This window comes from Colias croceus, chromosome 5 (genome assembly GCF_905220415.1).
Source record: "Colias croceus chromosome 5, ilColCroc2.1".
In the NCBI taxonomy this organism is placed as follows: domain Eukaryota; kingdom Metazoa; phylum Arthropoda; class Insecta; order Lepidoptera; family Pieridae; genus Colias; species Colias croceus.
In genome coordinates this window covers 9877187-9904026 of record NC_059541.1, presented here as the reverse complement: position 1 = coordinate 9904026, position 26840 = coordinate 9877187, and the positions used below count along the sequence as shown (strand labels likewise).

General features: G+C 32.6%; 1 protein-coding gene across 2 annotated transcripts; it reads left to right on the top strand.

Moving 5' to 3' along the window:
- Positions 1 to 612: 612 nt before the first annotated feature.
- On the top strand, positions 613 to 5634 carry LOC123691887. 2 transcript variants are annotated; one of them, XM_045636472.1, is made up of 3 exons: positions 613 to 1364; positions 2330 to 4643; positions 4782 to 5634. In XM_045636472.1, exons 2-3 carry the CDS (start codon positions 2336 to 2338, stop codon positions 5123 to 5125), a joined length of 2652 nt encoding a protein of 883 aa, XP_045492428.1. In that variant the 5' UTR covers positions 613 to 1364; positions 2330 to 2335; the 3' UTR covers positions 5126 to 5634. The 2 variants fall into 2 exon arrangements, with proteins under 2 accessions (XP_045492428.1, XP_045492427.1); XM_045636471.1 differs by having other exon boundaries at positions 2330 to 5634.
- The last annotated feature ends 21206 nt before the right edge of the window (positions 5635 to 26840 follow it).

The window sequence follows — 26840 nt, the reverse complement described above, 5'->3', positions numbered from 1 at the left end:
GTTACGAAAAGCCCAATTATACGTCAAAATGACGTACAACATCCTCTTTACTACAAAATGGCGGAATTTACCGGGATGAGCCAACTATGTACTGCTAGGTCTCGATGTCTAATGAGTTGTTTCTGGATTTCGAAGCGATTCGATGGTAAATATAGAAAAGACAAAGTTATTTCGCCGCGGTGTACATTAAATTTACGTAGATTGGACTTCTAGGGTTAAATGCATAAACACCTACATGTTGTTTTGTTTTTATTATATCTAATAACGATAAAAAATCCGTTGATTTTATTCGTTTTTCAAACTACGTGCATGGTTGTTCCACTAAAAGGCCTCAATTGAGTCATAAAGTACACAAATTTCAAGCACAATAAGTCGCATCATTTCTATAAAACCAAAACTGGCAATAATTTAAGTCGTGTTATGCGACTATGAACATAGTGCATTAGGGCATAAGTCGTTATATTGCAAAGAGCAAAAAAAACCTTATGTGAATACATTGAGTTATTCCATGAAGTACTCGTTCATAAGGGCACAACTACAAAAAAACACGAAAAAAGTATATTTATGGGGTTGTTACAATATCTGTTCTTATGTAAAACTAAAGTCTAACATCATATCGTCGCAAGAAAGGCAAAATTACTGAAGCGCCAAAATAGGCATATTGAGTTATATAGATATTCGGAATCAGCGTTTTTTTCTGCGTCGATCAGTCTGGGTTCCACGGAGATACGAGCACTATTTTGGCGTTTCAGTAAATGGAAAAAAGGGGAGTTTTCATCAGACAGAGTCCTTAAGCGACACTTTTTTGGCATTTTATTCGTGCCTGTCACTTATGTAATTTTGTTTTCCTGCAATAAATTACAAGTAAATTTTAAGTAAATTTGGCATCCGGCAATTTAAAAGCTAATAGTTTATAAGCAATTTTGGACTACTCGAAACAAACATAAAAGTTGGTATAAGTAATTTTGAATTGAAGTATTTATAATAAGTAAGGCTTGTAAGAAAATTAGTCTTTCGATTTTTATGCCGGAAATGGCGTATAAGTAATTTTGCCTTACTGTTATTGAGCAAGTTTTTGACTTTCAGTATCTTTACTATGAAGTAATATTTTAGCAAAAGTAATAGAAGTAAAATTGAAAGCTGGTCAATACGTCATTTACGTCGCTAAAGTAAAAAATATGGAGCTGCAATACTGCAAAACCTGATTATAACCTGCGCGTACGCCGCGTATCAGTCAGTCTGCTCGACAGAGCCACTGAGAGTAGGTACACGTGTGTCGGTATTTGTTGCCGCTCAAATAGATCGAGAAAATAAGGGAATATTGGTGATAAATGATAATAATGCAATAACGGACTCCTCAATCGGTAAGTTAGCTATTTATTAGTATAAAAATTATAATAATTTACATAAGAAGCAATAATTATTAGTAAAGTCAGCTTTGGTAAGTACCTAAATCCATACTAATATTATAAATGCGAAAGTAACTCTGTCTGTCTGTCTGTTACTCAATCACGCTTAAACTACTGAACCAATTTGCAAGAAATTTGGTATGGAGATATTTTGATACCTACCCGAGAAAGGACATAGGCTACCTTTTATTGCAAAATATGTACCACGGGCGAAGCCGGGGCGGACCACTAGTACCTAATAATTTATAAAGAAATATACCGAAATGTCATTTGACGCTGGTTCTGTTTTTGTGTATACCTAATCTTTAGATACGAGTATGTACGTTATTGTTTTAGATTGAGCAAGGCATTTTAGAATTCTAAATAGTTTTTAACAGGTTTGTCAGGTCTAGACCAGCACGGCAGATATTCGGCACGAGCCATAAGTTCCCAATTTGTGTCGGATATTTTAGCCTGCCATCTAGCTTGAGTAATATACCTAGTATAAATTATTTACTTAACCGATTATTATGAAACTTGCACTCTCTCATATTAAATCTCTAGATACCTTTTTTTTTGAAGAGTGTATAATGTTGGTTTTGGTCGAGACTGGCTTGTTACCTCGTGGTGTCGGCCGAGAAGTAGTACCACCCCATTTACAAAACTGACCGTGTGGACAACCACATGCCGACCTCAGTTGATTCCTTTGGGCAAAATTGTGGTCAAGACTTATTTTTTAACCTATAATATCCCACGGCTGGGCAAAGGTCTCCCCAAAATTCATCCACTCTTTATGATCTAGTGAACAATCCGGCCAGTCTTCAAGGAAGGTGTCTAATACAAGAATGGGCATTCTTTATATTATAATATTAAAAACTGGTATACTAAACGTTTTTTTTTTAAATTTACATGAGACTTACTATTCCTTTCTATATTTTCAGCTCATAATGGAAAGTAAGAAACAGAGTTTTTACAAAAGGTACGCAGCAAGACTGAAGGATGAACAGGAACCTGTAGCTGGAACATCAAAGACACCACTGATGGAAACAGTCTCAAAGCCAGCAGTAGTTAAAAGACTGATATTTAAAACACCTAAAAAAGAAACACAGAAGTACAAATCAAAAAACTTGAACAAGAAGCTATTGATATCAAAACCAGTTGTTATGCGCAGTGAAAATACAGAAGCTGAATCACCATCCATTGATTTAACAGTTTGCGATTTGACAGATGACATAAGAGAACCATACCAGGAACAAAATCTTACAGAAAAAGTAATACAAAAAGAATTAGACATTTTCAGAGAAATTGAACGACAACACGAAATTGAGGAGGCTTGTGAACAAATCCGACGAGAACACTTTGAAGAGATGAACACAGGATCAAAATTTGTACAAATTGAATCTAAACAACTTGAACTGACAGACAGTAAAATTATAATGGAAGATTACAACACTGAAACACCTGAGATAGTACCAGACAGCATACTGAAGCGATGTGATAGCAAGCAGTTTTTTGAGACAGAAGAAAGCAAAGGAGAAATTGTAAAATTTACTAATGAAAATATAGAATCTGAAAATGATGCTACCGATGGCATATTGTTATGTCTTCGAAACAACATGGAGCACAACAATGACATAGATTTTAAATACATGAAAGATTTCAAAGAAATAGATATTAATTTACAGGAAAATGAAAAAGTATCCGCTGAAATTAATTTTACTAACATAGGAATGAATATACAGGAAGACCAAAAAAGCTATGAAGGAGAGATTTGTAATGATAAGAAAATACCTGAAATAAATGAATCGGTGCAAAATGAATCGCATATAAGCGAAAACGTCAATTTGGGTAGTAAGATAAGTGGAGATGAAAAAGAAGAGATAAGAACTGACAATGATAAAGGTAACCAAGAGAAGCATGAAAATGTTACAAAAAATGATCGTGATGATTACATAAAAATTAAGCGGTTGAGACAACAAACAAGAGAGAAGTACGTAGACTTTTTGTCAGATAATGAAGATTTTGTTTGGAGTTCTTCATCATGGGAACATTCATCATCTGGATCGGTATCCGATGGTACGAAGAAAACTAAGAAAAGTAAGAAATCAAAGAAGAAAAATGAGAGATCTGAGAAGACTATGAAATCGAAGGTTCAAGAAGAAGAGAATGAAGTTTTTGAAGTTGAGGGTAGAGAAAAGAAGAAACAGAAGAACAAAAGAAAAGAAAACAAAGCAAAAAAAGATTCCGGGCATGAGTATGTAAATTCTAAAGGAAAAGTTATTCCAGCCAAAGAAATGAAACAAAATCCCTGTAAGCCACAAAATTGCTCTAACGCATGTTACGAAATAACCGATGAAAAGAGAAAAGCTATATTTTTACATTTTTGGGGTTTATCGTCTGAAAGACGTAAAGACTGGTTGGTAAGCCATTCTAAAAAGATGGGTATAAAAAGAAAGCGAGCAGATACGGCTAAGCGTACCAACACTTTTAATTACTTTATTAACGATGGTGAAGGGCAAGCCCAAGTGTGTCAACAATTTTTGACTTGTACACTAGATCTCAAGCAAAAAACATTGTACAATACAGTAAACAACGCATCATTTGGCAGTGCAAAAGAAGATATGCGTGGAAAACACGAACCCCGAAATAAAACCCCAAATTTAATAACCGAAAAGGTACGAACATACATAAAGGAATTACCAGCTTTGCCTTCACACTACTGCAGAAAAAATAGCACAAGAACATATTTACCGACAGAATTTCGTAATATTTCAAATTTGTATAGAATTTATAAAGAGACTCAGCTTGCAAATGGCAACGTCTACGCTGGAGAAAAACTTTTCAAAAAAATATTCAACACTGAATTTAATATTGGATTCCATTTACCCCGCAAGGATAAGTGTCTGAAATGTACACAATATGAGAATAATAAGAGTTTTGATGAAGAAGAAAAACGGAAGCACTTAATTGACAAAGAAGAATCTGCTGAAAGGTTTAAAGCACATCAAAGTATTTACAATAAAGACAATAGTGTTTTATGCACATCATTTGACCTTCAAAAGGTGTTGAATACGCCCCACGGTGAAAACATGATGCTGTATTATTCGCGCAAAGTGGCTGTATATAATTTAACATTCTATGAATCAGGCACTAGAAACGGGTTCTGCTACACATGGTCAGAAAATAATGGAAAAAGGGGTGCCAATGAGATATCATCAATTTTGGAGAAGTACATCAAAAATGTGGATCTAAGGGGTACAGTGAAACATTTATTACTATATTGTGACTCATGTCCGGGGCAAAATAAAAATAAGATAGTATTAACATGTTTAAATGAAATACTTAAGAAGTGTAACACTCTCCTATCAATTCAAATAAATTATTTGCTCCCAGGGCATACCTATATGCTGGTTGACTTTATGCACTCCGTTATAGATAAAAGCTTAAAAGGCATTATAGTGTGGGCACCGTCGCAGTGGAGCACAATTTTTACTATGTCTAGGAAGTCACCAAGACCATATGAAGTAGAGGTCCTTAATTATGCAGATTTTAACAAATGGGACACAGTTGCTGAAAAATATTTGATGATTAAGATGATGATGTATTGGCCTAAGATAGAAGTGGATCCAACGCACCTTTTGCTATTTTATACTCGTTTTTTTTTTAAATACCGTCGAAAACATGTGTTAGTTAATAAAGATTGTTTTGATTACAAATTTATTTTATTTTATTTTTAAATGTCAAAGACTGAAAGAAACGTTGATTCTCATTTTTTTTATTTCGTAAGCTTATTACTATTATTATTTTTGCCAAAGAGACTTTTTGTTTAAAAGGAGTAGAATTATACCTAAAGTTTATAACTTAATAATAGGATTAAATAAAATAAAAATTAACAGCTGTATTTTAATTTATTACTCGAAACAATTTCCCTCTTAATTCAAATAGGAGGCCTTTGCCCAGCTATCTATCCAATTTAAGAGCTGAGCTCTAATCAGAGGAGGCAGCCCAGCTCAAGCCCATCTCAATGCCAGACTAATAATTTACGTAAGATTATTTATTAAAAAAAAAGATAGGAATTTTCATAATCATAAGCAATTAAGACTTTACTCTTACACATTAGTAATGGAGTATACGTTATTATTTATGGTTCAAGTAACTTTAATTTTCGGCACTACAGTATTTATGTATTGTGTATTAACTGAAGTTATAAGTAGTTAAAGGTGTGATTAGATAAAATAAATTATCCCTTAGGTACGTCTTTTTACTCGAAAAAACTATAACAATAACCTACCTCTAAGGATTTTTACTGATTCAACATAATGAGCCGATCACTTTTTAAGTTGTTTTAACACGATGAAACCAGACTTGTAAAAGTCCTTTCAGTAATTTAAGATTACGAACATAACATTATTGATATAGTTCCAGAAAATTTGTCGTTTTCCAAAATATATACGTAAGAGTTATAAGTAATTTTGATTGCTATAAATATTTGAATCAAATGGCGGTTAAGAAATTTTGCTTTACTGTAAATTGAAGTCATTTTTACTTAAGCGCCACTATATCACAAACCAGCAGTCCAATTATTATAGTTTGTACTTCTGGACATAGAAAATGACAAATTAATAAAAGTTTACCTTGACGTCATCGAAATTCGTGTGCGGGGAATAAAGTTATGAATTAAAAACGAAAAAAAAAAAATTAAAACGGCTTTTTCTCGAAATGGCCATTTGGAGCTTCAGTAAATTTGCCTTTCCTGCGACGATATCTTACCCATACAAGCTTAAAAATTTGAAGTTATAAAGATTTAGTGTTGATAAATAGTTTTTTGTCTCTCCTGAAAAGTGCTGTTTTTGAGTTATTCCCTTATTCACTGGAGGCACAGAATTTAGAATAAAAAACGATAACGCACTTGACAAAGGAACTACCGCTTGCGTATCAAAAAAGGATTATTCATTTAGCGGCTTTGTGTTATTTCCGAAACTGTTCCCTTTTTACAAGGACACGAAATAACAACATTTTCTGGAATAAATCGTTCTTAGAACCCTATTATTAGTAAAAATATTATAAATTATAAGCTGAAGCCGAAAACAGATTTATCAATATAGATAATATAAGCTCAGTAGTAGATTTAATATTAGGTATAAAATATGTTCAGGACATCCTCGTGCCTTGATAAGCTTCCAAATGTATCATGATGAAGAATAATATTGTAAAGTTTGAATTGTTGATACATACTAAAATATAATTTCGCTTTCTTCAACCAAAAACAATTACAGTTAAATAAACATAAATTAGAACATATTTTCAAAACTCAGATACAAAAAGGTCACAAATGTACGTCTTTACTCCGCACCACGCCCAGCATATCCTTGACACAAAAAGCTAGATAACCCAATATTTACTCCCGTAATATTCGATAGATTATGTAAAACCACTTTTCAATTAACTCAAGAAATATTACATCGTAACTTTGCTACCATAATTCTTCAGAGCGCAACGCTACACTTACTCCATCTTGGTACCATTATGGTTGAAAGATTGCCTTGGCATAATGCCCTGACAAAACCTGGACAATTTTATATTTGTCTAGCCCTCTTTGTGTAAATTTTAAATAAACTTCCCTTAAAACATGACCGCGACATGCAGGGAAAAAAGCCCACTTAAAAATATAATTACATTACATTTATTGCGAATTAGTTCAATGTCAAATGGAAAGTTACTACACAAAAGGTTGATTTAAAGTCGTAGCAGTTGAGTGTTTATTTTGATCTAATACTACGTCTGAAAAGCCAAAATCATCCTTGAAAACCCCTTAAATGTATGTAATGAAGACAGAATGACGTAGACCGTTCAAGAACCTAATAAAAATGAAACAAAAAATAATAAGCGTCTGTAGCTGGCAGTATAGAAGCAAAAAAAGGTCGCGCTCGAAACTTTTAAAAGCAAAATAAATACGCAATTTACTTTCATAGAGCTATCAAGCTAAACCAATAATAACTATAATGGCGACCGCAACACTTCTTTCGAGAGTTATCGTCACGCTGACTGTTGCTAATGGCTTTTTATTAGCTATAAAACTTTATATATACGTAAAACTGAAGTTTACGTCATATGCCTTAATTTATTAGATACTGAACACCTAGTTTTTGTTTGAATTTTGTAAGGCAGATGTTAAATTTGTAAGGCCGTCATTCTTAGTTTTATGTTATTCAATCATATTAATAATATGTATCGATTATGATAATATACCTACATATTGTATTGTTCAATACAAAATTATATTATTTACCCGTTTGGTTTTGTATCTAAGTTAATACTTAAAATTAGGAATAGAAGTTTATTTTTGAGATGTAATTTTATTACTTGACGCGTAGAACCCAAGGTAGAACCTCAGTCTCCAACAGTTACCTCCTAAAAAGACATCTAAACATCTAACTAAAACCTCATTACATCAATCGATATAATATTTATATTTTTAATTGCATTCTTTAAGTCCCCAAGCGTTTGCGGCACTTCATTGGAAAACGAGCCGAGGTATTTCCTTACAAAGCTATTAATTTCCTCGTAATTAATTTGCGGAATGGAGACCAGAAGTAGGGCAAGTTTGATCAAATATTTATCAATTGTTAGATAAAAATGTTGTTTACGTATGAAAGTATTTGTAATGGGCTCCAAGCACATAATACTATGAGCGATTTATTTATAGTATCGGAAATTTTGACAAAATACTGATTCACATCAACCCAGCCATGTTTTCAAAAATTTATAGTTGTCAGAAATGAGCAGCCATTTTTAGAAGGGAATTAAGTAATAGACTGAAACATATGTGATATATCTATCACACTTTACGATTTGGTTAGCAAGGTTCTCAAAATCGCTGATGTACATAATTAAAATATGCCTGAGTCGCATTTTAGGACAATCTAGAAATAAATGTGGTGTTATTTTTTATCTAGCTCTAGCAACCGTGTAAATATGTGTAGGTACCTGTGACCTTTTCGTAATTGTTCAATAATTTTGTATATTATAACTTATATTCTACAAGTCTCATTGAGCGTTGAGAAAGATATAGAGAAATACATACATAGTCTAGTTTTTATGGTCCAGGTAACAATTTTTGTGTGTGTGATGGCGCGAAAACGATTGTAGCTAAAATAGAGCGGACGAGACCCAAACAATATCGTAATTTATGAATAGGAATTCATATTCACCTTAACCTTTAACATAAATCGCTCATATTGCGTTATTTTCGATTTCGTTGATTTGTTTACACAAAAAACATAGCATGAGTTACTCAATAAATTTGTATCCCAATTTGATAAATGTAACAAAATCGTCGAACTCGAGTTAAGCGATAGGTCGGTAAAAGGGCCATCAATCAATCAACACGACAAATCCTTGTCAGGTTACATCAGTTGCGATACCATCGTAATTACCCAATAATATATGGCCGGTGTGACATTCGGTTCAAACAATAGACGTTAGGAAACTATAGTTAACAATTAAGACAAATAATGACTTTTTAAATCGAACGACTCTAACGTTTTCCCTGTTCTGTCTACGAAAAATAGTAATCAATTCCAACTCGCGATCATTCCATTAATGAATTTTATCGGAACAAAGGAAATTAGAATACCTACAATCTACATAGTGTATATTAAAGATGAGCCATTCTAAAAGAAAATTTAACAAGGGCTGAATTTTCAATCGTTAGCGATAGAATAAATATTCTGCTTCTTTCTTTTATTTTGAAGATGATGAAACGGCATTATAATAGTTACATTTTGTACTGAAAATTGGTTCGATGTTTTTATAACGTTTGACAGAACAAGATTTAATTGATTATTATTGTATATCTAAAAATGTGCGAATAATTTATTAAAATTAATTTGAATTACAATTGACGTGTAAAGCTTTAAAGCTGTGAAGCTGATATTTAATTCAGATAGTTGTATACCTACAAATGTTAGTTTAAACTACATCACAAAATTGGGCTTAATAAAATGAGTAGATAAAAACTGATGTTATCAATAATAATTAAAATAATATCAAAATAATAATTAATGTACAAAATCCCTCAAACCATACTTTAATGGCGTAGAATATAATCATATTATTTAGTATTAACTATAATAACCTTCTAGAATTTTCACGAACCGTTGAGCCTTGAAACTCGAGCTAACTTTAAAAGCAATAAGACGGAATGTTATTACACACCCTTCCGCTAATGAAACAGATTATGAGTTTCGATTGTTCGCAACATGCCGAATAAAACTCGAAAGCAAGATATTAATTTCTCGAGTAGAACGATTGAGGGCAATTAAAAGTTCCGCAGAAACGTGAATTACTGTAGCAACTTGCTATCACTTATTCTTTTTCCTTTAATTTCATCCGCAAATCTCGAGATCTCTGCGAGTATTGACCTAGATTTTGTACGTACCATTTGCTGCGTAGATTAATTGTTTTTAATTGTATCATTGTGTTTTGTTGGATTGCTCAGTTAAAGTACATGGAATAATTTTAAGTGTTTTTACGCTAAATTCATTAGCGTTTTAGTTCTTGTTATTATAGAAAGCAATTACATAACACATTTAATATTGATATTTTAATGATTCACAGAGCGTAAAACATTCTTACGTAAATAATAAAATATATTCTGATCCTATTACTGATTGAGTATGCAAGATCTAGCGTGTTTATCTTTTCTTTCTACACATAACAGCTGCTGTGTTATAAACTTATAAATTATAAATGTATTCATTAATGTGCAGCATTCAGTTATTTAAGCTGCATCGCTTAGTGAATGCGCACGATGTATTTACTCAAGGTATAGCATGATAGGGATTAGACCATCAGTCTAAGTCTAGATTATATTAGGTAATGCACGTTAGAGTGCGTGTACAATAGAGCGTAATGGATCTTCGCAAAATACAAGTTATTTGGTCTATTAATTCCTGGATGGCGCAATGGTTGCCACGCGTAGGTACAATAGGTAGGAAGTTAGTTTATAAATATTTAGATTTGAGTTCTTTGGAAAAAATAATACTTAAACATATTCAACTTTAAATCAATGCCTAATAACGCTTAAAACTGATCTTAATTTAAATGTGGCTTATCTACTGGCTACTACTAATATGGGACCACTTCAAATACAAATTGAATAAATTTCCACGAAGACTTATTTATTTTCTCAACTGTGAAATGGAATCAGGAAATTTTCACGGTCAAGTCAGCAAGGGTCCTTTATGTCTCAGGGGTTCTAATAATGGATTATTGTGAAATTAGTAAGCCTCTAGTGGCTGGAGATATATCGCTGGGATCGACAGGTAGGAGTGACATGATGGATATCGTTCTGGAAAGATCATGTGACGTCACTCGACTGGGTTGACTATGTTCTATGGTTTGCGTCATTGAAGAATTCTCAAGCGTTTGAGTCATTGAAGAATGGTGATAATAATAATCGAATGAGGTTGTGTGCCTTTGTAGTTTAAAATTTGTTCTATATTCGTTTTTAAAGCAGTTAAAAAAAAATACGAAATATGTCCTAAAACTATATTTAAAAGAAGCCTTATCTTGGTATATGTAAATGTGGATCTAAAATATTGTTCTGAATAGAATAACGATAATAGTCTAAGATCCGGCTGCAGGATTAGTGCGTTCATCGGTTTTTTGCTGAAAACCGAATTTTTATGTATATTTATAATTAGGAGAATATATATCGACTAGGTTGCCAGTCAAAATTTGGCCGCAAGCATGTTTAATTAAAATTTTTCTAATCGATTTTTGGGAAAAAAATTCGTTCACTTGTTTTTTTGAATAAAATGTAGTCTACATCACGGCAAATGATATAAAGATTCAAAAAAATCACGGTTGCCGCTTTTCACCTGGCCGCAACATCTTGGCAGCCTGGTGCAAACAGGTATGATTACGATTCATTTTTACGTTCATAACGTACATTTATGAATCATATATCAAATTAAAGCTAATTTTTTTCTATTTATTATCATATATGGTTGCCTAATTAAATCCGCCCGCAAATAAGGGTTGCCGGCTGTTAAAAATTATAAATATTTACGCCTATAAGTACACCGACGCATTCTTTTTATGTATATTTATAATTAGGAGAATATATATCGACTAGGTTGCCAGTCAAAATTTGGCCGCAAGCATTTTTAATTAAAATTTTTCTAATCGATTTTTGGGAAAAAAATTCGTTCACTTGTTTTTTGAATAAAATGTAGTATACATCACGGCAAATGATATAAAGATTCTAAAAAATCACGGTTGCCGCTTTTCACCTGGCCGCAACATCTTGGCAGCCTGGTGCAAACAGGTATAATTTCGATTCATTTTTACGTTCATAACGTACATTTATGAATCATATATCAAATTAAAGCTAATTTTTTTCTATTTATTATCATATATGGTTGCCTAATTAAATCCGACCGCAAATAAGGGTTGCCGGCTGTTAAAGATGTTGAATATTTAAGGTTGAGTGAAAGAAAATATGTCGTCCTTTTCAAAATGACAAATTTAAAAAGTAATATTGATTTAATATAATTAACAGCCGATCCTCTCTTTTTCTCGTTGTTTCACTGCCGCACGCGAATGCGTCGGTGTACTAATAGGCGTAAATATTTATAATTTTTAACAGCCGGCAACCCTTATTTGCGGCCGGATTTAATTAGGCAACCATATATGATAATAAATAGAAAAAAATTAGCTTTAATTTGATATATGATTCATAAATGTACGTTATGAACGTAAAAATGAATCGAAATCATACCTGTTTGCACCAGGCTGCCAAGATGTTGCGGCCAGGTGAAAAGCGGCAACCGTGATTTTTTTGAATCTTTATATCATTTGCCGTGATGTAGACTACATTTTATTCAAAAAACAAGTGAACGAATTTTTTTCCCAAAAATCGATTAGAAAAATTTTAATTAAACATGCTTGCGGCCAAATTTTGACTGGCAACCTAGTCGATATATATTCTCCTAATTATAAATATACATAAAAATTCGGTTTTCAGCAAAAAACCGATGAACGCACTAATCCTGCAGCCGGATCTTGTACTATAATTTTTAACTTAACTTTCGACGTTTAGCATAACTCGAAAAACTTTCTGTTTAAAAACTTAATTACACGTGTGTTAGAAAGAATGCAAGAACCTTACTTTTACTCAACGTAATTTTGTTTATCAATCACATAATGCATATATTCAGTAACACAAAGGGATAATAATTGTGTTTGTGTGTATTATATGTTTGTGGACACACACAATGGTTATCGGTTAGTCCCAATTACGGATTAGATGGACAATAGATTCAGTTATTGATATGCAAACGGGCTTTTATTTGTATTTTTTAAGAACACTATTAAATCATTAATTATTGATTATTGACATATTGAAGCTTTTTACTCTTGATAATTTTGTAGAAGGTTGTCTGATTTTGAGAATTGAAATACTTACTAGTTTTATTTTCAGACATAGAGCCGATTAATAAATTGTTTTCCTCATTAATTAAATGTATCAACAAAAGCAAACATACAAAATTTTCAAAATCACCTTTCAAGTAATCCTTTTTAGGGCACGAAAACTATCGCTTCCATATCAAATGGCCCTTAGGCGATATCTATTGCACCGTAGACACATAGCTCGCTGAACATCATACTTGGTTATAGGCTGTGTTTTATAGATATAGTAGGAGCCTTGAATTAACAGGGCAACTAGCGATAATGTATAAGTCAATAGGTAAGTAACTTATAACCCGTTCCTTCAGTTACATACACGATAAAGGGTACCCATAATAATTAATCATATTATCATTTTCAGTTTTAAAAAATCTAAGAAGTCCTTTTTGATTAATTACCTAATAATTATTATTAGAAAATTATTAAAAGCTCACTGAGCAACATATACATTTCCACGTAACTCCCACAACTTATTTACTTATAACAATTATTATTAATAACCATGACAAATTTGCTGTAAACATGATTATTTTATCTCTATAAATAGGTAAATTGAAACGGATAAAATTATTATAAAATAACGTAAAATGAACGGGAAATATTATAACGACTACTTTGTATGAATTGAAATGACGTTCTAGAAGGTTCTTGTAACAAACGTCTCTCTTAATAAGATGCAGATTTCAGCTCTCTTTGTTGTATTTCTATTAAAGCGCAGTTCAAGATATTTATATTTAAATTTGAAAATGTTACAAGATAATGCGCTTTACCTGCGAATGCACTTATTGTGATTTCCTTTCAAAAATTTAATTGACTGGATACTCAAATAAGTGCGGACTATAACTCTTTTGGAAACATTGTTCAATTTAATGAAAATTATTTGATTTAATTTTATGAATTACTAGCGGTCCGCCCCGGCTTCGCCCGTGGTACATATTCACGTTTTCTCTACATAAGAACCATCCTCGTACTTCAAGGAATATAATAAAAAAAAGAATTAAAGAAATCGGTTCAGCTGTTCTAAAGTTATGCGCTTACCAACACATTTTGGGATTCATTTTTATAATTGTATAAATTCCGATATTTGAGAGTTTACTATTAATAGTTTATAATATAATTAAATATTATTATTTTGTGGCAATTTTTTATATGCCCATATACATTTCCACTGCAGGGACACGGGCCTCCTATGAGGGTCAGATTGTATCATAATAATTTTTAATTTTAATTCATACGAAATATAAATATAAAGGTAGTCGATCACTAAACCACAAGTTTATCATAGCAGTTATCCATTTTCCCGTTTTTCAAGTAAATAAATTATTCTAATACCGAAATATATGCTGTGCGAGTTTTAGCAATATATCAGGTCAGAGTTTACATCCTAAAGTTAAATATTCATCCTATCCCTTGGGTACCGTATCTTGTTGGATATTATAAAAGCGTAACTTGTTTTCGATGTATATTAATGTTGTAATAATATACTTTTTATCACGTCTATATTAACTTCACCTGCATAAATTTTTTTTTCGGGGCAATTTTCACACACGGCACGATCTGATACCTTACCTTTCGCTTATGTTATGGAAACCAGATGGCTGATAAACATACATATATAATTTTAAATCAATACTTATATAGATAATCAACACCCAGACATAGAGCAAACATCTATGTTCATCACACAAATATTTGCCGCGGGTGGGAATCGAACCCACGACCTCTGGCTTGGAAGGCAGGGCAACTACCAAACAAGCCAACCGGTCAGTCACAGTGTATGTTGGTAAAGTCCTTTTAGACTCCAGAATTTGAACCACAAACGGACAGATTAATTTAAACTTTGTATTCTTATCAAGGACCTGTGAAAATACTATAAAAGCATGAGTTTATCTTATTGTCTAGAATAAAAATACTACTTGTATATTACTTGTAGTAGATTCTATCATTAAATAGATGCATAATGTGTGCAATGGATGCAATGGAACTTGCATTTTTTGTAATTCCATATATAAATATTAACTAATGTTGTAAAATAATCAATTAATTGTCTATAATGATTTAAAAAAAAATACTCGGTCGATTAAAAAAATATTTAACTATTGGAAAGCTACAATTGTTCAGACATCAATGATTATTCCTTCACAGTTTTATACCAAGCGACATTTTCGTATATATTTCTTTAACGTAGTCAAAGACGGGACAAGCGACTAGTTAAACTATACAAATGTTCATATTATTAAGTTAAAACACAGTTCTAAGTCCAGCTCGAAATACATCTGAGGAGACACTCGCTCACTCTGTAACAAGAAGAGGAATTTAGGTTAAATTAGACCATTCTCGTAACTATTCCATTTTACGAGATATTATTATGAGAATTTGTTGGGATTTAACGAAATGGCTCGCTTGTTTAGATATAATAAGAGTTTGATTTGATTGTATTAAGAAATTTGGTCTTTGGTTTTCATTTCATAGAACAATTTGAGTAAACGTCTAACATGATGTTGATGTAATATGCTACTAAGGGAGAAGTAATTTTAATAGTTTAACATAGATATGTTATTCTTTCATGTCCAATTATAATGAAATAAATTGTTCTATAGCTGGAAATTGAAATTAACATATTTTTAACCGACTTAAAAAAAAAAGGAGGAGGTTATCAATTCGGCCGGTATGTTTTTTTTTATGTATGTACACCGATTACTCCGAGGTTTCTGAACCGATTTACGTGATTCTTTTTTTGTTCGATGCGGGATGGTGTTGAATTGGTCCCATAAAAATTTTATTGGGATAGGCCCAGTAGTTTTTATTTTATGAGCTTTTGAAGTGCAAGTTTGAAGTCGGTTGTTTTTAACGCAGTTATCACTTGTTATTTAAGCTGCTTTATGAACTGTCAAGGTTAAATCTTTCAAACAGCAGCAATGAAAATATAATAAAGTAATTTATTAAACAAACTGAATTTAAATACGTAGGAGTCCATTAGCAGAATTAATACTTAACACGATACTTGAAATTAATTACAAATTCCACTTTATCAAAGTCAAGTACTGTTCCATTCCAAGATTGTCTACAATAAAATTAGATGGAATCGTTTGGAATTTAATCATGTCTCATTTTATGGTACAATGGCCTTAATTGAATGATATTGTAACAATAAAATAGGTATTGTGCAGACATCAATGATAACTCCTTCACGGATTTTATTTGTCACATTATAATATGATGAAAAGTGGAGAGGTCATTCGAGCTTTACACTTTGTACGGTAAAATCTATACTAATATTATAAATCTGAAGAGTTTGTTTGTTTGGTTGAACGCGCTAATCTCAGGAACTACTGGTTCGATTAGAAAAATTCTTACGGTGTTAGATAGCCGATTTATTGAGGAAGGCTATATTATAATTATCATCACGTTAAGACCAACAGGAGCGGAGCAATGCAGGTAAAAACTAATAAACTTATTTGAAAGCTCATGAACTTGTATTCGTTTTTATATTATTATTGTTCTCATATGTTTCTTGGGAAGAATATTATGACATAAAAATAAGGATTAATACAGAGATCTTTCTGCTATTGTGCAATATAAGAAACAATAAACTTATAATAAAAATAAACCGCTTCTTAATACATTGATTAACACAGAGTAGAGCTCACTGGTTCTGGGATCGATTTCCGGTTCAAACTAACAAAACAAAGCGTCGGGTGCAAAAGGTTGATTATCCATTTACCCGTAAAGAAAATCGGTCAGTGGAATAGATGAGAAATGCATCTGCCCCCAACCCCTACAAGGTGCCACGGGACTTCACATATTATCCTACTAATCCTATCCTACTAATTCCTACTTTCCTACTAATATTATAAATGCGAAAGTTTGTGAGGATATGTGTATGTGTATGTTTGTTACTCTATCACGCAAATACTACTGAATCGATTACAATGAAATCTAGCACACATATAGAGGGTAACTTGGTTAACACATAGGATAGGTTTTATCTCAACAATCCCACAGGAACGGGAACTATGGAGGTTTTTCTTTGAAAACGCGAGCGAAGCCGCGGGCGGAAAGCTAGTAATTTGATATTAGTCGCTGGCAAATTGTATAATTTCGGGCGTTGACAGTTAACAAACGCTCTACATTTTGTATGACCCACAGAATAAGGACATAAGACATTTTTTGTTTGGTTGCTGGTCTATAGGCACAAAATACACATAAATAAGATCCCTGAAAGCCGAATGAAAGTTCTATCGGCTTGCATGCTGCTCCTTGTGGACGTGTAGAATTAAGAAGAGAATCATCTACTTAATTCTACATTATAATACCGAGCGTGTGTAAACTGATGACGCCGTTTGTAAACGTCGAAATTCTACTGCCTGCGACACGTTTATTGAATTTGTATCCCAATTCACGTTAAACCTACCTATATAATCTATATCATTGAGCTAACGCGAGAATGTGATACGAATTCCCGATACATAGAAGACATTCGTTAAAATACACATTAAATATATCGTTTAGGCGGCATTATATCGAGCATTCTGATTATCACGATTTATTTGGAATAATCCGTTTGAAATGAAGATATAAAATTACATTCGTTATTCGAAGATATTTTTCTCTGAAAGGAAATAAATCGCAAGCCGGGCTATGCTTTATTCATACAGTTCTTTAATACATTTACGCGTCGTGTCATATACTTTTTATGGAAGACCAAATCGACGTATTACGTATCTGTATGGTCTTATATCATCTGCTTTAATAAGGATGGAGTTGTTAGTTTACTGTTATGGAAGTTCTTATCTTATTCTTGTCGATTTTAAAGAGTGTATCAAGTAAATAGGCACGAAGTCGATGTTTATGGAATACTAGCTTTCCGCCCGCGGCTTTGCTCGCGTTTTGAAAGAAAAACCTGCATAATTCCCGTTCCCGTGAGATTTCCGGGATGAAACCTATCCTATGTGCTAATCCAAATTACCCTCTATATCTGTGCTAAATTTCATTGTAATCGGTTCAGTAGTATTTGCGTGAAAGAGTTACAAACACACACACACACACACACACACACACATCCTCACAAACTTTCGCATTTATTAGTAGGATCGAATGACCTTAACATGATATAATTAGAAAATAATCTTTATATAAATTCCATTCCATTAAATGAGATAGGTACCTACAGAATCTTCTGTTTGTCCATAATATAACTTTAAACGCATCTAAAAGCAATATTACCGGTAGATCTTCCACGGAATAACACCACCTATTCCAATAACACTACCATTTGGATCTATTACCTAATTCAGTTTATTACAACTAAACATGGGTTAACCAACTATTGCAAGTCGATGTTAATCTGGAACCTGTTAGAAGCACGTAATTTAATTGCATCATCAGTACAAATGTATTTTCAAATGAAATGCGACTGAATTGTAAATCATGATTGTACATTGCACATCAATACTAAGTGATAGTTCGAGTTCGTTCTAGCGCAGCCATTTCGTGACCTAATGGTTTGAATAATCAATTTATTTTTCGTTAGTCCATTTAGGTGTTATTAGGAAAAGTTTAAATCGTTTCTAAACTGTTTGTTAATGAAATAGCATTGCTGTTGAAGACGGTGCTTTATGATTTGTTGTTCGTTTAAAATTTATTATATTGCGTATATTTGCTTGGCGTATTGATCAGCATATAATAAATATTTAATTTGATAAATATTCTAATCTAATTCTAGACTGTGTTAAGTTTGTATTTAATTGGTTGATAGACCAATCTACACTAATATTATAAAGAGGAAAAATTTGTTTGTTTGTTTGTTTGTTTGATTGATTGTAATGAATAGGCTCATAAACTACTGGATCGATTTTAAAAATTCTTTCACCATTCGAAAGCTACATTATCCACGAGTAACATAGGCTAGGTTTTATCCCGGAAATCTCAGGGGAACGGGAACTATGCGGGTTTTTCTTTGAAATCGCGGGCGAAGCCGCAGGCGGAAAGCTAGTCATATATAAAACAAAATATTTATTATGCTAGGTTTTGAGAAATACATAGAAAACTTACAAAAATACATCCCTATATCCCTATACTAGTATCGCAAATTACAGTAGGTACTGCAATAATAACCGTTAATTGCTCAGCGCAAAACACTACATACAATTTAGCTCAACATTTCGTGAAAGTCGCAAAAGAAATACTTCCAGAATCCAGACTAACACATATAAATGACTCAATAACATAATTCCGGCCAACTAAAGCAATTAAAAGTAAGATTTAGCACTATAATTACGAGCGGACCCGAACATAAAACGCTCACTTGGTTTTGTGAGAAAAATTCTCAAGTTGTTATAACTTTAGGTACGTGAGTTTGGTAGACAGATATATTGGCTCTTAAACTGTGAACTGCATTGTTTTAATGTATGGAGCTGATGCGCTTGTTACTGAACGTTTTGAAATTATACGCTCTTTATAATTATGAAATAACCATCTATATATAAAATAATGTAAAGATAATATTATGTGTGTAAATGGTTCCTGTAACTAAGAAGGGAATAATCTGAATGCGCTACGAAATTAGTAGGTACTTACCTCCATTTTAAGTAACGTTGATTATTATGATCACTGTAAGTATTACAAATATATAAATTAGTTCCTTTTCTTTAAGAAATAAACATTGATTTTTCGTTATTTGACTGAACTGCCAACCTTTATACTAATTTCCGAAAACGAAATATTTCCCTTCACCTAAAAATAAACTCATAATGTAGTTGAATGAATTTTGACGGAATATTTGCTCTAACGTGCTTATAAAGGAATTTATGTACATACTCATACATACATTATCATATATTATGACGGAAAACAATATTTTAGGGAGCAATTATTATGATTTGGCATGAAAGAAGCACTAATTCGTTTTGTATATGTTTTTATGTATTAGTCTATCTACTGTGAGGGCATTAAAGTATTAAATAAATAATTTTCGTGAATTTAAAGACTCAATTCAATCTCTCTACAGTTATAATTTATTCGGTTATATAAATGCATTATAAAAAATTAAAGAAAATACTATGTAACATTTACTTAATTATATTTCCGAACATAATTAGTATTGGTATTGGATACGGTATTGGTATAGCATCCCAGCCTACTCGGGGCCATAGCAAAATATTGCGTCACGGTATCAAATAATGTTTGCCCCTTACCTACATGCGGGATGTCGGAGTGGACTATTAGACTTTATCGTACAAGGCAAGAGCAGGAATTGCAGCGTATCCAATTTCCAACGTATCAGCAATTTGCACTAGACTCAGGGCACTCGCATTAATTGCACTATATTCACTTGTAGGCAGCACGAACGATGCTTTGGTTTCTGCGTTACCAATTTCTTTAATTTGTGACGTCATCATGGAGCGTATTTCTTCGTTTTAAATAGCATTTTTACTGTCCGTCTTAAAGGTGGTGAGTGTTTACTTTCACAAATGAAAGGTTTGGTTTGATTTATCAAAGAACTAACCAAAAACTTGTTTACTTGACTAATCACATCCCGAAATCATGAAAATATATCTCATCCGATATTCTATTACATACACAAATAAAACCCATCCACAAACCAATCTCGATATACGTCATCGCTCTTCTATTTCACAGAAACCGTAAAGAATTTCAATACGGCAACCCCAAACAAACCAGTACAAGACCCTTGCTTTGTTAACAAATTAGTACGAACATTTCGTCCAACGATCGCTCCGATAAGAAGATCATTATTTACCTGAACAGAATTCACCTCGAAGGGAAAACCTTATTTCGTTTCCGGAGCGCCTAATACAGGGACGATACGATATTAAATTTTACGCTTCATTGCTTGCTATTTTACTGATCAGAATATATTAATATAATAGGATGCTGATGGTAAATTACGAAATGAAATAACAAAACATCACATTCTTACCCTTTTACTTGATTGAGATTTTGGTAAATAATAATATAGATAATAATTGCAATTAAAGATACGATCAATCATTTCAACGTGTCTATCTCGTTATTAAAATCCTACCAGCTTCTACCAATATAGAGAACTAGCTGTGCTCCGTGGTTTTATCCGCATTGCTCTGCTCTGCATAGTCTTCCTCGAAAAATGGGCTTATCTAACACTGAAGGAATTTTTCAAATCGGACCCTTATAATATTAGTATAGATATTACATTATATGTAATACACACTGTATATCTTAATATTATATAGCACCTGAACTCTTCGAACGAATTATCATAATTAAAAGAGAAATAAAGTTCATCATTCCGAAGTAGTATTAACTCGGCGCGTAACTCTGAATTGGCGGTCTGTAATCACGCACAGGAATCATGACGTCACGTCCCAGTCTCGTTGATCAACTGAGGATTATGTACTTTCCTTAGATTGAGGCTTTAGTAACAACAGCGTATTTAAATGTAAGGATGTTCCGGTGTTAGGACCTTTTTTATGGTAAGAAGTCGACAAAATGTAAGCCCTGTTGAAATTGTATTAGGTAATTTTATCATTTCCACAGTCATCTTAGGATTTAGCAAATGATATCTTCTTTCACTATATGCTACATAATTATTTAATTAATTATTATTAGACAAATACTTTTGATTCTTGTAAGAAGCATCGATAACTGGCTATTAAATAGCTTCGGTTATTTAGATTACATTTATTTACAAAAATAGATATTCTAAGGATTAAATTAATCAACGACAACTAGAAAACCCATGTTATTATAATATTTGCCTCTACTATTTGATAGCACACTTGTGATATGCCCTTTCATGATTAAATAAAGTCAACAGATTCAAGAGTACTTCGATATACATAATTTACCAACTGAAGAAGCGCACGCATATGTATGCGTACTGTACTGTACTGTATTATTATTATTTCCATGTAGAATGATAATAACAAAGTAAGTATACATGTCAGCGAAAAATAGACTGTTTTCAAACGAAACCGCTCCGCTCACCACATTACAACTGCTCACGATGAGCCACGTGCAAGTAATGACAACAGTTTGCTGAGTCGACCGCAACATTATAATTAATTTGATGATTATCCCGGGCCGTGTCCGTCAGCGACTGACTACCCGCATGGATGTAATAAAGAAGCGTCTAGAGGTTAGTGTAACCTTTGGTAAGTTCTTAGCACTTCGATGACAAACCTTACAGAGCTGATGATCAGTGACTTTCTGAAGTCACTGGCTTTAGCAAAATAACGTTCGTCAGTGAACAATCTCTTGATTAATCTTAGAGATAATATTATAATTCCGATATTACTTAACTTACAATAACTAATTTAAAAGGAGGCCTAACCCACGCCTGCTTTCCTGAGAGGAGTGGGTACGTATGGCAGCTTCTCTACTTAAAAAAAGGTACTTATAAATAATTATCACTATAATTACCTTTTAAGTTTGTTCAAGAAGTAAATTACACTTCAAATGTTTAAGTATGTTATGTGTATTTTATAGAAGTTAAGAATTGGTACAAATATCATCAAAGTTATTTTCCTAATGACTGACGTTTAGAAAACACTCGTTAAACTCAGAATAGATGAAATGACATGTCAAGAAGGGGTTTATCGTCCATGAAATTCGTTTGCACAATCGATATCGTTAAACCTTGTTTATCTTCTAAATGTTTATTGAACTCATTTTATTTGTAGTAATCCTTGAATTATACAGCACTTACCCACCCTCGCTCGCTCTTATCTTTTAAGACGTTTGAAGAAATCTTTGAGAGACTAAATGCGTAACAAATCTTATCAAATTCATAATAATTATTATTGAAACATATATTCATGAAACATGATTTAAATACATAGTAATAGCAAGTTTTAATATGTAAAGCATTATTATTTTAAAAGCCAATTAAATTACCATCAATATCTAAGCCGTTTAGGCACTATCAAATCTTACCAACCATACTGTTACGGGATTCCCCATAAAAATTAAGAACGGGAACACATATATAGCAAACCAGTTAACAATACTATATGCCGGTTATAGGCGTGTGTGCTTCGACCGTTTCGCCGACAATTTCCCGGCATTCAACTACGAATTTACTATTCATGTATACGCAACTCTATTTGTGCTGTGACAATAGGAATGTTTGCGTTACCTCTGCGGGCGATACGTATCAAGTACCATAAAAATATATTGGCATTAAATTGGATATACAGCTAAGGATGAATATGTTCTTCGCAAATCGTGTATTTTGAATTTGTAAGGGTTATTATCGAACATAATATTGTGATGAGTGTGGATGGTTTCAAGTAATTGGTATTAAAATCATAATTTCAATCTAAAGGACTAGTAGTATTTTCAGCATTATTGCCGGCATTGTATGATTCACGGAAATTAAGGTATATTAACTTTATTTGCTATGGAATATTATCCATATTGTAATATGTTAGAGCCTAGAGGCTGATAGATCGTAGTAGATGTTATTTTTTGTTTTTCTATCACAAATAAATACCTACCGAAAACGAGACCATACTATATTTTTTAACACGCAGAAACTTTGATGTTCGAAACTACTACAATTCTGTCAGTACGATAGGTAGTCTGACGGATGAATATGATAAAATGATAAGGGCAAGGTTATTGGTAATGGAGCACTAAAACTAATATTTAATGCTGGAAGGCACTAAGTATGATTTATCTTTAGTCTTCTGAGAACCGAACTACGTAGACATCTTGATCCAGACGTCCCATTTTGGTATCACTTATGTAGATAACATTGCCTGTTATTATTGTTATTATTAAGTATTTTGTAATCTCTCATAAGTGCCATTTTCATTTGAAACTAGGAAAATGAAAATAAATAGTATAGTAATAAATTCTGGTTCACATAGCCTTTATATAAACACGCAGTTCATAACATTTCCGTTTATAATATCCAATACTTCACCTGCGCTCTTTACACGAGCTCACCTTCCCAGTTCCCGGAATTCCACTTTGAAACTTTCCAAAAATACCAGAAGAAGCAGTTAGCATGTAACCAACTTTATTATACGTATCGCTGTTAACGCCACGCGTGCTCCACAATTTAATTAACTCTTCAAGGCTTTTCGGGACCTCTGTTTATTTTCGTACTCTGTATTTGTAAGAACAGTATGTGCGAGCCTAATTGTGATCGCTGTGTGCGTGAGTTGAGTGTGTGTAAACTTATGTTTTTTAATTGTTGCTTTTCTTTCGTAGTGTACGTGCTAATTTTATGACAATTGAATGCAAATGTGTTATGGGTTTGGTCGATGTTCTAATGGGGTAGTACAACTAAATCGAAGTCTAAAGACTGAAGAATGGTAAAAAACATCATTGAATTTACAGACGTTTATCATTATAATTGTAATATTTAAATTGTGCCGACATTCATTCATTTCCATGTAAAATATTATAATTGAATGGATATAATGATGCAGAGAAAACACAATGTTATTACCGTGAATACAATTCGGTTATCTTTAATTCCTGGTTATTTGTGAGAATTCTTATTGATGTGGAAAAACTTCCCTTGTTAAACCACCATTAGACTTGGACCCTTAATTATCGGTACGATATTGTATTTATATTGAGGGCTAACTTTTGGAAGTCATTCATAAATAATTCAAAGTACGCAGAGCTTTGGACTTGACCTTTTGAAGAGTTTATATAAAATTAATGGGTATCATTTAAGCTATCACCAATTTAATTAGTTTTGTGTTCCTTAAATAATAGGGTTTGTCCTCAAAATAGTAGATCTGTCACCAAAATGTAGTCACCAAACAATGCAAAATCTGTTCCACAATAAATCACCTAAAATCCTGAGATATAAGGTCTAGTACCAAATAAATGTTTTTGTATGTATTATAATAGGTGTGTCCTAATAAGTATTTAAGCAAACTAATTTAAAGAGATCACCAATAAATCATATTATGTTACTAAAAGTTAAAATAATCAATATTTATTCTTAAAAATAATAGGTAACCAGTGAATAATCAGCTATGGTTTAATAGCTGGCTAATGGTTAGCATAATTGATGATAAAACTTAACCTTCCAGCGGTCGCGCGCGGTCTCTGAGTCCGCAATGAACTTATTTTAGTCAATATACTGAAACTGTAAACAATAGACGCTTGCGCTTCCGTGATACCTTCGAGGGGGTGAGGTAGCACCTCTCAGTAGCCCTGTGACATTCCTTGCATGTACATGTGCTTTCTTATTTGTGTTTGCGGTCTCAGATTCCGCGCGCGACCGATTGTGTTCGAGAAAAATCCAGTGCAATTAAACCGAAGCCGAGGTAAATATTTTATGTTTTTTGTATCTTATTATTACTTTTTATGCTTTAGACTATAATAATATAAAAGTATAGTTTTAAAAATGTATTTTTGTTGTAGACAATGAATTACGAAGACTTAGAATGTCGAATATCTCGCATGTTAGAGGAGGTGGAATCAGAAGATGAGGTCTTCGATGACGTTTCGGACCAAGAAGACGACCCAATAGAAATTTCACCAGCACAGGATGAGTGTGTTCAATCAGACGCTGAGCTTAGTGAAAAAGAACCGCAAAACAAAGTATAGTTGTTTCAAATGTGGAAAACACATGTTGCCTAGAACATGTGATTGTTATATGCCGAGAATTTTCATTTCCAGTAGATATTATGGACACTAATGACGAATAGTTTATCATAGTTATTCTAAACAAAAATTAGTAGTTTTTAAGTATGTTTTCTTTATTTCATTTTATTATAATTTAGATTATTCTAGAACTTTACGTAAAATGATCTCAAAAATAGGTGTCATTTTAGCGTTCCTATTACACAGTGCCAATTGATGATGAATGTGATTTATTTCTAAGATAATTATTATAGTCAAGTTTATAATTGTGAATTGTAAAAAAGAAAATTTCATTTTGTTTTGTTTAATGTTGATTTATAACGGTGATTTCCACCCAGAGTCAAAAATTTTGAGTTTTTATAGACCTTTGTTCTATTAAGTACAAATAAAAGAAGTAATGAGTAATTAAGTTGTTTTTATTTTATTTCATATGTTTAAGACCTCTTTTTAATCATGTGCTATACAAGAAGTCGAAATATTCATTTGTTTTCCCAAACGAGACACTTAAATTTGCGGAATCACAGACCGCGCGCGACTGCTTGTGTTCGGCGCAAGGGTGCGACCGCTGAAAGGTTAATTAAAGTTAAAATAACCAATATTTATTGTTAAAAAACAATAATCACTGAATAATCAGCGCTGGTTTGGATTTCGAAGGGCGCCCCCTTTTTATTTTCTGGTCGATAAGCACATTTTTTGCTTCTGGTGGGGGTTGGTCAGCTTTAAACGTATGGCTAATCCGATAATATGTTTGCACATGTCAATTTTTAAAGCGCGCCAATTTGTCTCCGCCCATTTGATCATTTTTTCATTAAAATTATAAATTGATGTATTAAATTGATAACGAATACTATTAATTTATTATCTGAACGAAATAAAATGTTACTACTGTATTGGTGACAAAATATCAAATAAAAAGGAGTCGCAGTCAGGGATCGATAATCGATTTATTTGGTGACAGATCTACCATTCTGAGCACAGAGCTATTATTTAAGTAACAAAACTGTTATTATAAGAACGAAGTTTATATTCATGTAATGCAATATAATTTTATTGGTTATCGATCTCTTATTTTGCACATATATTAACATTAATTTGATAATTCATACCTGGGAACAATTTTTGTTTATCTGAGAACGAAAATATTTCGTGGTGATAGATCTATTTATTAGGTGATACAACTTGATGACAAATATAAATTTTGGTGATAGAAAATATAGTTCCCAAAATTAATGTATTTTTGCAGTATTTGATGTTTTATGGTTTTAGAAATTAAAGACTTTTTAACGCATTTTAAACGCGATTTATTCATTCAGTCACGGGTAGACTGAGTCTCCCCGTGACCACGCTCGCTGTAAAGTGTTC